The sequence below is a fragment of the Papio anubis genome, chromosome 8 (assembly GCF_008728515.1).
Source record: "Papio anubis isolate 15944 chromosome 8, Panubis1.0, whole genome shotgun sequence".
In the NCBI taxonomy this organism is placed as follows: Eukaryota; Metazoa; Chordata; class Mammalia; order Primates; family Cercopithecidae; genus Papio; species Papio anubis.
The window spans coordinates 38,428,911-38,443,374 of record NC_044983.1 but is presented as its reverse complement, the minus strand read 5'-3'; the positions used below and the strand labels follow the sequence as shown (position 1 = coordinate 38,443,374).

General features: G+C 42.3%; 1 protein-coding gene across 3 annotated transcripts in view; it reads right to left on the bottom strand.

Annotated features, from left to right (window-relative positions):
- The window catches only part of IDO2 (indoleamine 2,3-dioxygenase 2), a 68,904-nt gene that overhangs the window by 28,888 nt on the left and 25,552 nt on the right, over positions 1 to 14,464 (bottom strand). For 2 of the 3 annotated variants that reach the window (XM_009212947.4, XM_017961968.3), the window contains 3 exons: positions 7,696 to 7,815; positions 3,767 to 3,885; positions 662 to 676 (listed from right to left, as the gene is read on the bottom strand). In XM_009212947.4, coding sequence (XP_009211211.2) covers positions 662 to 676; positions 3,767 to 3,885; positions 7,696 to 7,815 — 254 coding nt within the window. The remainder of the gene's footprint in view (positions 1 to 661; positions 677 to 3,766; positions 3,886 to 7,695; positions 7,816 to 14,464) is intronic. The other variant, XM_009212948.4, reaches the window with a different exon arrangement.

Sequence of the window (14,464 nt, the reverse complement as noted above, 5' to 3'; positions counted from 1 at the left end):
TCTGGCCTCCCATAGAAGATATAGTGAGATGAGAAATATTTTTTTCAAACCGTTAAACTTCAACTGGGTGCAGTGGCTCACGCCTGCAATCCCAGCACTTTGGGAGGCGAGGTGAGTGGATCACCTGAGGTCAGGAGTTCAAGACCAGCCTGGCCAACATAGTGAAACCCTGTGTCTACTAAAAATACAAAAATTAGCCAGGTGTGGTGGGGGGTGCCTGTAATCTCAGGTACTCAGGAGGCTGAGGCAGGAGAATCCCTTGAACCCAGAGGCAGGGGTTGCAGTGAGCCGAGATCATGCCACTGCAACAGAATAAGACTAAGTCTCAAAAAAAAAAAAAAAAAAAAAACTTCAAAGAGTTACTGAAATTTGGTAAAGTTTAATTTTGTTTTCTTTGCATTGCATGTTACTTGTTTTATTATGTACAGACTGGAAAATACAGTAAAAAAAAATTCCCTAATCTATCCAAGGAAGAGGCAATCACTGTTAATTTTTAGATTGTGAACTTCAGGCACATTTCCTTCTAGTATACTTTTTATGCATTTTATATGGTTGATATTATACTATACATCTAATTTAGCATGCTTTGTTCTTTGTTTTATTGTAAGATTTTAAATTTGGCATAGATTCTAAAGTGCATAAATGATTTCTGAGAACTTACCCAATTTCCAGGAATCTAGCCCAATTTCAGTTATTGATGACCACCAAGAGAAAAAATAAAAATAAAAGAACAATTAAGTTTGTAAACCAGATGTATTAATAACTTCTAGGGTCACATGTCCACAGGCATGCACACTTGTTTGCAAGGCACTGCAGACACACACACATCCACACTTGCTTTGAATTCTGCAGGTTGTGGCTGAACCATGGAATGCTGTGTGACAAAGGGTGAGTGACATCTCCACTCACATTCCAGCCCCAGAATATTTGGCCTATGGCCATCTTAATAAATTATTAGGCTGCGCACAGTGGCTCATGCCTGTTATCCTAGCACTTTGGGAGGCCAAGGCAGGCGGATCATGAGGTCAGGAGTTTGAGACCAGCCTGGCCAATGTGGGGAAACCCTGTCTCTACTAAAAATGCAAAAATTAGGCAAAGCTCGGTGGCTCACACCTGTAATCCCAGCACTCTGGGAGGCCGAGGTGGGCGGATCACGAGGTCAGGAGATCAAGACCATCCTGGCTAACATGGTGAAACCCCATCTCTACTAAAAATACAAAAAATCAGCTGGGCATGGTGGTGGGCACCTGTAGTCCCAGCTACTCGGGAGGCTGAGGCAGGAGAAAGGCGTGAACCCAGGAAGCAGAGCTTGCAGTGAGCTGAGATGGTGCCACTGCACTCCAGCCTGGGCAACAGAGTGAGACTCCGCCTCAAGAAAAAGCAATAAAAAGAATTAGTTGGGTGTGGTAATGGGTGCCTGCAATCCCAGCTACTCAGGAGGCTGAAGCAGGAGAAGTGCTTGAACCCAGGAGGCAGAGGTTGCAATAAGCCGAGATCATGCCACTGCACTCCAGCCTGGGAGACAGAGTGAGACTCTGTCTCTGAAAATAAATAAATAAATAAATAAATAAATGAGTTATTTCACTCCTCTTACATTTTTGTATTTACCACAACCCCACATTTTGTTCTAGCTAGTTGATTCCTACTCAACTTTTAGAATTTGCCTTACATCAAGTTCTGCCCCCTCACCAAGATTTTTGCTGATTTGTAAAGCCTGCATTGATGCCATTTCTCTGAAATTCTAAAGGACATATTGTTTGAGTCACTCTTTGACATTTGTCATATAGTGTCTTGTTATTTAACCACATGGGGAGTACTTTGCTTCTATTTCTTTCATTTCTTCATAGCACTTAGCTCTGTGCTAGGCATATTAAAAGGTTTCAAAAGATAATTACCAAACAGAATAACTGGTGAGACCCAGGACTGTGTCCGCATCTCTGGAATTAAACTAGCCCTTCACTCTTCCTTCCTAGGAAACTATTAATAGCTTTTTTGTTGTTGCTTTATAGTGTTTGTTTTTGAGACAGGATCTCACTCTGTCGCCCAGGCTGGAGTGCAGTGGTGGAATCTTGGCTCACTGCAACCTCTGCCTCCTGGGTTCAAGTGATTCTCCTGCCTCAGCCTCCCGAGTAGCTGGAATTGCAGGCACCCACTGCCACACCTGGCTAATTTTTGTATTTTTAGTAGAGACAGGGTTTCACCATGTTGGCCAGGCTGGTCTAGAACTCCTGACCTCAGGTGACCTGCCCACCTGGGCCTCCCAAAGTGCTGGGATTACAGGTGTGAGCCTCTGTACCTGTCTGTTGTTGCATTTTTGACTACCATTCTAGTACAGTCATTTTTCCCTTCAACCTTCTCTTATTCTGTCTTTCTCTTTGAGTAACAAATCCAGCTAATTCACTATTCAGTACCTTGAACAGAATAAATTATGCACATATATTTATTATTTTTTATCCAAATTCTTACCCAGATTCAGCAGTTTTCAGTAGTCACCCATTTTATTATTAAAGCCTAATTAATCAAGGATCACAATTCATAATTGCAGAAAACATAAACCTCCAGGGCTCAGAGCTCCTGAGAGACATGAGATGGCCCAATCTCACTTCTTCCAATGGGGCACATAATTTTTTTTTTTTTTTTTTTTTTGAGGCAGAGTTTGTTACCCAGGCTGGAGTGCAATGGCATGATCTTGCTCACTGCAACCTCCACTTCCTTGGTTCAAGCGATTCTCCTGCCTCAGCCTCCCAAGTAGCTGGCATTAAAGGCATGCGCCACCATGCCCGGCTAATTTTTTTGTATTTTTAGTACAGACAGGGTTTCACCATGTTGGACAGGCTGGTCTTGAACTCCTGACCTCAGGTGATCCACCTGCCTCAGCCTCCCAAAGTGCTGGGATTACAGGCATGAACCACCGTGCCCGGTCGGGGCACATAAATTAGTCTTAAAATCTAGGCTGTCTACTAAATACATAACCCTTTTAAGTAGATTCCCATCATCGCCTCTGGCAATCTCATGGCTGAGGAAGTTCTTCCTCACATCAAACCTCAGTGAATCTTCAGCTGTTGTAACCAGCCACAAAAGAAACTGCTGTCTCTTTTATCCGGAGCTGAAATAAATTTGGCTGCGAAAATTAAGGTGAAAGGAAAATTTAACATTTTAGATGATGCGTCCAATTCTATTTATTGAATTTCTTGTTTGTTAAAAACTCATGCTATTCCTTCTATAGACAAATGTCCTTATTCGCAGCCCAACTGTCAAAGGAATGATGTGACTTTGGTGGAATAGATGGAATTATTAATGAAATTCTCAATCCAACCCACCTGGAGCATCTGCTCTGAATTCATCCATAATCATTCTCTTCTCATCACTATATAATGATTACTTATCAAAGCCAACTGGTTCTAACCTGATATGAATGGAGAGCATCTTAGAGAATAAACAGTTTGAAGAGAAAGAACATATAAAAGCTGATTTTGCAGGAGCTTGATGGTCAGGTTGAAAAATTCACACATGATGTGGAAACAAACAAGACAAAATGGCCTGAGCCATTGTGTTCAGAGCGGACTGAGAGGAAACTTCTGGGGCCTGTGATTTTTGAATTTTTGGTCAAGCTCACCCTTTCTTTGGAACCATAAAGCAGACCATAAATATGACCATCCCTAATTATAAAAAAAGCCTGGGCGTTTCCTGTGGGAAAAAAGTCACAAGACTGCCTCCGGCAGAGTTTCAGTCTGTGGAAATTCAAAACATTCTCTTCCTTCCTTACCCGTCTGGATCTTTTTTAGTCCAGTTTGTCAGCACCAAGTCTGAGTGGACCAGGATAGGAGGGAGCCCCAAGTTCCTGGAGACTTCAACAAATGGAAGGGCAAGATTCCTTGGCAGGACCTTTCAGAAATAAATCAAGACAAATAGCATATTCTAGAAAGCTTGCAGCAGAGGAAATAATCATGGTTGCCTTTTATTCCAGCAATCCTGTGGTACACAAATGACCTGGGAACCAAGTTTGAATTACCTGAGTGATGCATATTCATATGCCTCACACATATCTTTCTGTTAATGACCCAGTGGAAATACCGCTTATGAGTACACGGTACAATATACGTGAAAATTACAACATTGGACCATACACGTACATATAGAATATAAAATAACCTCTGCAAACTGACTGTGCAAAGAAAGGCACTGCCAAAACAATTAAACATAAACTGGGGCCAGAGGAGATTACCAATAGAAAAAAGTTTTGATAGATGGGTAAGTAGGTAGATGGATAGAAATATATATATATAGAGAGAGAGAGAGAGAAAGATGACAGATACATAGATAGATGATAGAAAGATGATGATAGACCGATAGATAGATGATAGATTTATTGACTGATTGACTGATAGAGATATACAGCTAGATGCAGAAACTTGTGTGTGCACCAGGGTATGAGCCAGGGAGACCCCAGCGCCCTAGAAAAGCATGAGGATAGACCACCTCAGCCCGTGGGGAAACTGACTCTCTCTCATTCATTAGTCAAACCCAGTAACACCTTCAAGTAAGCCACCGCAGGACAGATCCCTTCACCCTTTTTTATCCAAGGAGCCCTCCACAGCGCTTTATCAGTCACAAGTCCAGAAAAGCTACATGGGGTTCTCTATCGGAGGTAAAGGCTGAACGAGTCTAGATTCAAACCCCATCCTTGTGCCCCCTCTTCCTTTTCCATTTTCATTTCTCCGTAAGATAAAATATCCATTAAGAATGCCCTGCTTTTGCCTTCATTTTTCCCTTGAATTTTTTCTTGGGTGGAAAACAATGAAGAGCTTTAAAAGGTTTTGCAGTGTGAACCTCGGGTACACTTTCCTCAGAATGCACTGGAAAGCTAGGTACTTTCTGAGCTGAAAAGTCAAGGGAGGAGAAACAAAGAAAGTGAAAGGTGATCTGAGGCGAGATGGCGGGTATGGGGAGTCTCCCGGTTCCCTGGAACTACCAGGGCACAGCTGGGAGGAGAAGACTTCCTTCCCCTATCGCTCTTCTCTCCCCCAAACCCCAATTTAGGATAATGATTTGCAGAGGGGGTGGTCTAAAGAGGATCCACTGGGATGTGCCTAGACTTCAAACTTTTCAGCATCAGACACACAGTTTTGAAAATGTAATGCACTGGCCGGGTGCTGGGGCCCATGCCTGTCATTGCAGCACTCTGGGAGACCCAGGTGGGTGGATCACCTGAGGTCAGGAGTTCGAGATCAGCCTGGCCAACATGGTGAAACTCTGTCTCTACTAAAAATACAAAAAAAAAAAAAAAAAATAGCTGGCCATGATGGCAGGTGCCTGTAATCCCAGCTACTCAGGAGGCTGAGGCCGGAGAATCCCTTGGACCCGGAAGCCAAGGTTGCAGTGAGCCGAGATCATGCCACTGCAGTCTAGCCTGGGCGACAAGAGTGAAACTCTGTATCAAAAAAAAAAGAAGATATGCACTGACAAATAACAAGGCTGACGTGGCTCTACACTGTTCCTCTTCCTTGAGTCTCGTTTGCTTCCCTGAGAGAGAAGAAGTAAGATCAATCAGGCAAACACAGTGGGCACAGGCTGTTCTCTTCACCGTGGAGTTCTAGGACATGGGTAACTCCCTGATTTCTGGGAAAGGCACACTTTTAAAACTGACAAGGAATAGTAACTGACACTGTGGATGGAAACTGTACAAAGTTATACAATGATTCAGAAGAGATTTGGATGAAATATTAAAAGACAGACTAATAATTGACTGGATAGAAAGCAGTATTAAAAAAAAAAATAATGAAGATGAGTGTTGTAAATGTCAATATGTCCCCTGGAGAAAGAAGGCTGCACTAGTAAAATCAGAAGATCTGGGTTCTGGCCTTGGCTTTTCCACTAACATGCTGTCTGACCTTGATTTAGGAAATAAGTGTCTGTGCTTTTCAGTTGTAAAATGGGCCTGGTATGGCTCTCGTTACTTTATAGGATTATGAAGAGCAACCTGGATAATTTATATACGTAAGAGTACAAAATGCTGTGAGGTTTTTATGAATTCTCAGAGTCTGTCTTCAGGTCCAGCATTGTGGCTCACGCCTATAATCCCAGGACGGGAGGCAAAGGCAGGAGGATCACTTGAGGCCAGGAGTTTAAGAGCAACCTGGGCAAAAGAGCAAGACCCTCATCTCCACAAAAAATTTTTAACGATTAGCTGGGTGTGGCGGTATGTGCTGCTAGCCCCAGCTTCTCGGGAGGCTGAGGTGTGAGTGTGGGGAAAAGAAAGAGAGATCAGCCTGTTACTGTGTCTATATAGAAAGAAGTAGACATAAGAGACTCCATTTTGTTCTGTATTTGAGATGCTGTTAATCTGTGACCCTACCCCCAACCTTGTCCTTGCAAGAGACATGTGCTGCGGTGACTCAAGGTTTAATGGATTTTGGGCTGTACAGGATGTGTCTTTGTTAAACAAGTGCCTGAAGGCAGCTTGCTGGTTAAAAGTCATCACCATTCTCTTAATTTCAACTACCCAGGGACACATACACGGCCAAAGGTCACAGGGACCTCTGCGTAGGAAAGCTAGGTATTGTCCAAGGTTTCTCCCCATGTGATAGGCTGAAATAATGCTAAAAGTTTATGGAGATGTTTGCATATGCATCTCAAGGCACAGCATTTTCCTTTAAACTTATTCATGTCACAGAGGTTTTTGTTCACATGTCTTACTGTGGATTTCCTCCCTACAATGATCCTATTGTCCTGCCACTCCCTTATCTTTAAGATGGTAAAGATAATTACCAATAAATACTAAGGGAACTCAGAGACCGGTGCCGGCATGGGTCCTCTGTAAGCTGAGCGCCAGTCCCCTGGGCCCACTTTCTCTTTCTCTATACTTTGTCTCTGTGTCTCATTTCTTTTCTCAAGTCTCTCGTTCCACCTAACGAGAAACACCCACAGGTGTGGCGGGGCAGGCCACCCCTTCATGTGGGGGTCGCTTGAGCCCAGGAGGAGTTGAGGCTGCAGTGAGCTATGATTGCACCATTGCACTCCAGCCTGGGCAACATAGTGCGACCCTGTTTAAAAGCAAAAAAGCAATCTGCCTTCACATGCAACCCTTCAAACATTCTTGGAAAAGGGTGCCAAAAAACAAACAAACAAAAACAAATTCAAAAGCTTATAAAAGGAAGAAATAGCTATCAGTTTAAAAAACAAATTAGCTTCTTAGTCAGAAAAAAATAAAAAATTCCTTCATTTAAATGGCCCTTCAGGTTGGGCGCAGTGACTCACGCCTATAATCCCAGCACTCTGGGAGGCCGAGGCAGGCAGATTACCTGAGGTCAAGAGTTTGAGACCAGCCTGGGCAACATGGTGAAACCCATCTCTACTAAAAATACAAAAATTAGCCAGGCGTGGTGGTGGGTGCCTGTAGTCCCAGCCACTCCAAAGGCTGAGGCAGGAGAATTACTTGAACCTGGAAGGGGAGGTTGCAGTGAACCAAGATCATCCCACTGCTCTCCAGCCTGAGTGACAGAGTGAGACTGTCTCAAAATAAAATAAATAATAAATAATAATAAATGAACCCTTCATCCTTGCTTAAACTAATGCCCATTGAGAAGAAGAAAGCACCCATTTTCCCGGAAAACAGCGTAGCACCAAGCAGGGAGCACGTTTCTCCAGGCGCACTCAACCTGCTGGTAACAGGAGAAGCAGCTCTCTGGCCCTCACCTCTGCCGGCTGCGCCTCTCCTTCCTGCCAGACATAACCCATGGTGAGGAAGCTCAGGACCAGGTGGGCCAGGCGCTGCTCTCGGTGACCTTTCAGGAACTGGCAGCTCAGCAAGGGCATCTGTTCATGAAAATCCAAATACCGTCAGAGGAGGGATGGGAACGGGGATAGGGGAGGGAACGGTGCCTGGGGACCTGGGATGTGAAGGGACCTTTGAGTGCAAGGCAATGGGTTGTATTTTAATGAAGGAACAAAGAGCCCGCACACACACCCATTTATCTCCAGACCCAGGACCCTGCAGTATGGGAGGTGGTCCACACGACTTTGCACAGGAAGAACCTAACCACCCACCCGAGCTCACAGTTGGTCCCCATGGCTGTGGCAGCCTCCCGTCTCCATCCCCAAAGTCACTGCTTGGCTGGAATGTTGTAGGATACTTAACTCCAAGGACTGAGCAGGCTTATTTCCTAGGGGTCTTGCATGGCAACTTTGACAAGCCTGTCTTATCCAAACACTGTGGCCTGCTTGCTATGGCTGACCCTGCAACAGCCCCGTGCGGTGGGTGTTCCTCTCTCTATCGAACAGGAGCAGAAACACAACCCTGACGCTGCCTGGGGCTTTTCACACCCCCTCCACCTCCGCCCTCCATGCCTAATTTATTTTGAGTGTTATATAATTATTTGTATTATGGCTAGACACATTTGAAAGATATACTATTAGAAAATTATTAATACTTTTCTCAAAAATAAAAAATACGAATCACATTTTATTTCTAAGTCAATTTGTTCTGAATTGTAAATGACTTTGAGGACATGAGCACAAAATTATTTGTCCGTGATGACAAGTGTATTAAAAATCTGTTAATTAGTAGAAATAATATTGGACTAAAAACAGAAATACTAATTTGTGGGTTTCCATCACAATGGAAAGGTATTCTACTTTCAATGCTTTTCTTAATGCTACTCAACTAACATTTTGACAGTCTCTGGCCTCAGTTTGGGAGGGCTAAATATGTGATTTTTCCTCTAAAAGCAAAAATGAAGTTTGAGGAGCTTCTCGGAACCATTGTGAACATTTCTTTAGAATCTCCAACATGATTCAGGACAACATGTTCGCACTATTTTCTGCTGAACATTTTGAAATGCATCTTATAACTTCCTATTTATTAGAAGCATTTCACGAATTTATATACCATGAATATAAATGAAACACATGCAATATCTATTTACAACCAAAAGAGCAGACATAAGCAAACACATATTCACTCATCACTCAGCTTAAGAAATAGAACTTGACCAAAATTTTTGTAACCCTCTGTGTGCCTTGTATTGATTGTAATATCCTGCTTACTCCTCAAGAGTATCTATTTGTTGAATTTTGTATTTGTTATTTCCTCCCTATTTATATATCCTTCAAAATTCATATATGTACGTCACTGAACAATATATTATTGGCCAGGCACAGTGACTCACACCTGTAATCCCAGCATTTTGGGAGGCTGAGACAGGCAGATCACTTGAGGTCAGGAGTTTGAGACCAGCCTGGCCAACATGGTGAAACCTCATCTCTACAAAAATACAAAAATTAGCCAGGCGTGGTGGTGCTCACCTGTAGTCCCAGCTACTTGAGAGGCTAAGGTTGGGAAATAACCTGAACCTGGGAGGTGGAGGTTGCAGTGAGCCAGGATGTTCCCACTGCACTCTATCCTGGGGGACAAAGCGAGACTCCATCTCAAAATATATTGATTATTTAGTTTGAATGCTTTTGAACTTAACATAATAGAATTATACTGAATACAGGATATTCTATGATTTTCTTTTCTCATCAATGTTATGGCTTTGACATTCATCATTACTGGATGCATCTGCAGTTTATTTATTTTCACAGTTATTTCATGTATTTTTGCTATGATAAACAATACTTTCATACCTTTCAGAGTACGCAGTTATCAGTACGCAGCCCTAGGAAGCTCTAAGGTATTTATATACACAAAAAGGGAGTTCTTCATTAATAGGATGTATATCTTCAACATTGCCAGATAATCACAAGCAGTTTTTGAGAGAGATTGTACCCACTCACAGTGAATAAAAGATTCAGGTGTTTTATATTCCTGCCAATACCTATTCATGCCAGACTTTAAGCATTTTTCAGTTATATGGTTATAAAATATTATCCCATTATGGTTTTGACTTTCATTTTCTTGACTATTAATGGTAGTTTGCATTTTTCAGATGATATATTGGGAACTTATGTTTTCTATTCCACAAAATGTCTGTTGAACATTGTTTTCTATTTGGTTGTTTTTCTGACCAATTTACAGGATTTTATATATTCAGAATACAAATCTTCTTTTCATGTATATGTATGACAATATCTTCTCTCAATTTGTGGCTTGGCTTTCGTTGTCTTTCAGCCTATTTTGATGAACAGAGGTCCTGTTTTAAGGATATCAAGTATATCAGAAAAATACTCCAATGTTGAATGGCGTGAACCCAGGAGGCGGAGTTTGCAATGAGCCAAGATCGCGCCAATGCACTCCAGCCTGGGCAACAGAGCGAGAATCCGTCTCAAAAAAAAAAAAAAAAGAAAAGAAAAAAGAAAAAAAAAATACTCCAATGTTATGCCTTATTAGAATTTTTTTTTTTTTTTTTTTTTTTTTGAGATAGAGTCTCTCATTGTTGCCCAGGCTAGAGTGCAGTGGCACGATGGCACAATCTTGGCTCACTGCAACCTCTGCCTCCTGGGTTCAAGTGATTCTCCTGCCTCAGTCTCCCAAATAGCTGAGATTACAGGTGCATGCCACTACACTCAGCTAATTTTGTGTATTTTTTTTTCTTTTTAGACGGAGTCTCGCTCTTTCGCCAGGCTGGTGTGCAGTCGTACAATCTCGGTTCACTTCAACCTCTTCCTCCTGGGTTCAAGCTATTCTCCTGCCTCAGCCTCCCAAGTAGATGGGACTACAGGTGCACACCACCACGCCCAGCTAATTTTTGTATTTTTAGTAGAGATGAGTTTTCACCATATTGGCCAGGATGGTCTCAATCTCTTGACTTTGTGATCCACCCACCTGGGCCTCCCAAAGTACTGGGATTACAGGAGTGAGCCACGGCGCCCAGTCAATTTTGTGTCTTTTCAGTAGAGATGGGGTTTCACCATGTTGGCCAGGCTGGTCTCAAACTCCTGACCTCAGGTGATCCACCCATCTCGGCCTCCCAAAGTGCTGGGATTACAGGCGTGAGCCACTGTGCCCAACCCTAGAAAATTCTTCCTTCATGCCAGTACATAAAGATACTCTCCAACATTTTCTTCCAACAGATGAAATATTTTTGATTTTGACATTTAAGTTTGTATCCATCTTGAATGAATTTATTTTTGTTTGTGGTCAAAAGAGCAGAGCCAGTTAATCATTTTGCTATGTGCAAACTCTATGTATGGATTACCAGTCATGTTATTACCATCGTGTTCCCAACATTTCACCCCTGTCCCGTGTTTAGTGTGTATTCCATACACACATGGGTCTGTATGTAGGTCCTCTATTAAGTTTTGGTTCCCTTGGTTATTGGTCAGAATTTCTATGGTTTTATAACATGTCATGATAACTGATAGCACAACTCTTACTTCGCTGTTAACTATGTAATATTTTTCTGGTTCATTTCTTTTATAATCCAGCATAGCACACCAATACAAACATTATTTTGGCTGGGCGCAGTGGCTCACGCCTGTAATCCCAGCACTTGGAGAGGCCAAGGCGGGTGGATCACTTGAGGTCAGGAGTTCAAGACCAGTAGGATTTTGGTGAACCCCAGTCTCTACCAAAAATGTAAAAAATTAGCTGGATGTGGTGGCAGGAGCCTGTAATCCCAACTACTCAGGAGGCTGAGGCAGGAGAATCGCTTGAACCCGGGAGGCAGAGGTTGCAGTGAGTCAAGATTGTCCCACTACACTCCAGCCTGGGAGACACAGCGAGACTCCATCTCAGGAAAGAAAAAAAAAAACAAGAAAATCCATGATTTTAGTTTTACAACTGTCATTCCACTATGTCCCAAGTTTTGTTAAAAAGAAATAAGGAGTTTAACTATATCATTCTATCATGACTTGGTCACAAGAATATGTACCTATACACAATGCACTCACAAATTATTTTAGAAATTATTTTAGAAATTATTTTCTTCTTTCACAGTCACATTATCAATTATTATAATGACCATAAAATTTACTGGTTTCATTGTTTCACAGTGTTTCTTACATACTCATATTTTCCTTTCCTAAGTCCTTGATTCTAAATTGTATTCACTTTATTGAAATAATTCCTGAGCAACTGAGACAAAATGCTTGAATGTTATATTTTCTTACTTCTTGGGTTTGATGGATATCATGTCTTTTTGTACTCACAGATGAACAATACAATTCTGGGTTCTTAATTTTTTTTTTTTTTTTTGCTAAAACTTTACAAATATTTCTAAATTGCCTTTTTAAATAAAATAACATTATGAACAGGTGTATATTGAATTTTTACTTTCAATCACACTCCAATGCTACTTGATGTATTTTCTTGCTCATATTGCTCCAGCCTGGCCATTGATAACTCTTTCAGTTGGCTCCTGTGTTCCATGTGACATCTACTCAACCTTTCTGAGCACTCCCCCACTTTCTAGAGGGACAAGATGTTCTGGGGTCATTTTGTATTTTCCCTACCTGAGGTTTATTATCAGCTATTTCTTTTCTTTTTTTTTTTTTTTTTTTTTCTTTTTCTTTTTTTTTTTTTTTTTTGAGATAGAGTCTCACTCTGTTACCCAGGCTGGAGTGTAGTGGCACGATCTCAGCCACTGCAACCTCCACCTCCTGGGTTCAAGCAATTCCCTGCCTCAGCCTCCCAAGTAGCTGGGATTACAGGCACCTACCACCACGCCCGGCTAATTTTTGTATTTTTAGTAGAGATGGGGCTTCACCATCTTAGCCATGCTGATCTTGAACTCCTGACCTCGGGATCCACCTGCCTTGGCCTCCCATAGTGCTGGGATTACAGGCGAGAGCCACCATGCATCGTCTATTATCAGCTATTTCTTCAAGAAGACCAGGCTACTGTTATTGGAGAAGGGTATTTATCTGGGCAGTTGGTTTACTCATTGCTACTAGGATGTCACTAATTCCAGATCCTTGCAGTGGATAGATCTAGGAAACGTGTGTGTGTGTTTATACATACATATAACTCATTATATAGGCATATGTAAGTAGTATTATACATTCATATATATTTATAAATATTAAACAAAACATGACTTCATACTGTGTCCGGAATTGGTGGGTTCTTGGTCTCGCTGACTTCAAGAATGAAGCTGTGGACCGTCGCCTTGAGAGTTACAGTTTAGCACTCTGTGTCTAGCTAAAGGATTGTAAAGGCAACAGTCAGGACTCTGTCAAACGGACCAATCAGCTTTCTGTAAAATGGACCAATCAGCAGGATGTGGGTGGGGCCAGGTAAGGGAATAAAAGCAGGCTGCCCAGCAGCGCCAACCTGCCTGGGTCCCCATCCACACTGTGAAAGCTTTGTTTTTTCGCTCTTTACAATAAATCTTGCTGCTGCTCACTCTTTGGGTCCACGCCACCTTTATGAGCTGTAAAACTCACTGCGAAGGTCTGCAACTTCACTCCTGAAGCCAGCGAGACCAGGAACCCACCGGGAAGAACCCACAACTCCAGAGGCACGGCCTTTAAGAGCTGTAACACTCACCGCCAGAGTCTGCAGCTTCACTGCTGAAGTCAGCGAGACCACGAACGCACCAGAAGGAAGAAACTGCAGACACATCTGAACATCTGAAGGAACAAACTCTGGACACACCATCTTTAAGAATTGTAACACTCACCGCGAGGGTCCGTGGCTTCATGCTTGAAGTCAGCGAGATCAAGAACTCATCAATTCTGGACACAATACTGATGTCTCCAACTCTAATGCAGTAACACCTATTAATTCTAGCTTTCCCTCCTACCCCTTGCTAATCTGTAACTTCCCTCACTCACAGTGAAACATCATCCACCATCTATTTACTTATTGTTCAACCCAAGTATATACAGGCATGCCTTGGAGATATTCAGGGCTCAATTCCAGACCACCACAATAAAGTGACTATCCCAATAAAACAAATCACATACATTTCTTGGCTTCCCAGTGCATGTAAAAGTTATGTTCACAACATAAAGTGTGCAATAGCATTATGTCTAGAAAAACAATGTACATTATAAAGTACTTTATGCCTTAATTATAAAGTACTTTATTGCTAAAATATGCTAATGATCATCTGAGCCTTCAGGGAGTCATAATCTCTTTGCTGGTGGAGAGCCCTGCTTCGATGCTGATGGCTACTTACTGTTCAGGATGTTGGTTGCTGAAGGTTGGGGTGGCTTACGATAACAAGGCAGTTTGCCACATCAATTGACTCTTCCTTTCACAAAAGATTTCTCCGTTGCACGCATGCAATCTGTTTGTTAGCATTTTTTCCCCAGTAGAACTTTTTTTTTTTTTTTTTTGAGATGGAGTCTTGCTGTGTTACCCAGGCTGGAATGCAGTGGCGAGATCTTGATTCACTGCAACCTCTGCCTCCCGGGTTCAAGCATTCTCCTGCTTCAGCCTCCCAAATAGCTGGGATCACAGGAACCTGCCACCATGCTCAGCTAATTTTTGTATTTTTAGTAGAGGTAGTGGTGTTTCATCATGTTGGCCAGGCTGGTCTCAAACTCAACCTCAAGTGATCCGCCTGCCTTGGCCTCCCAA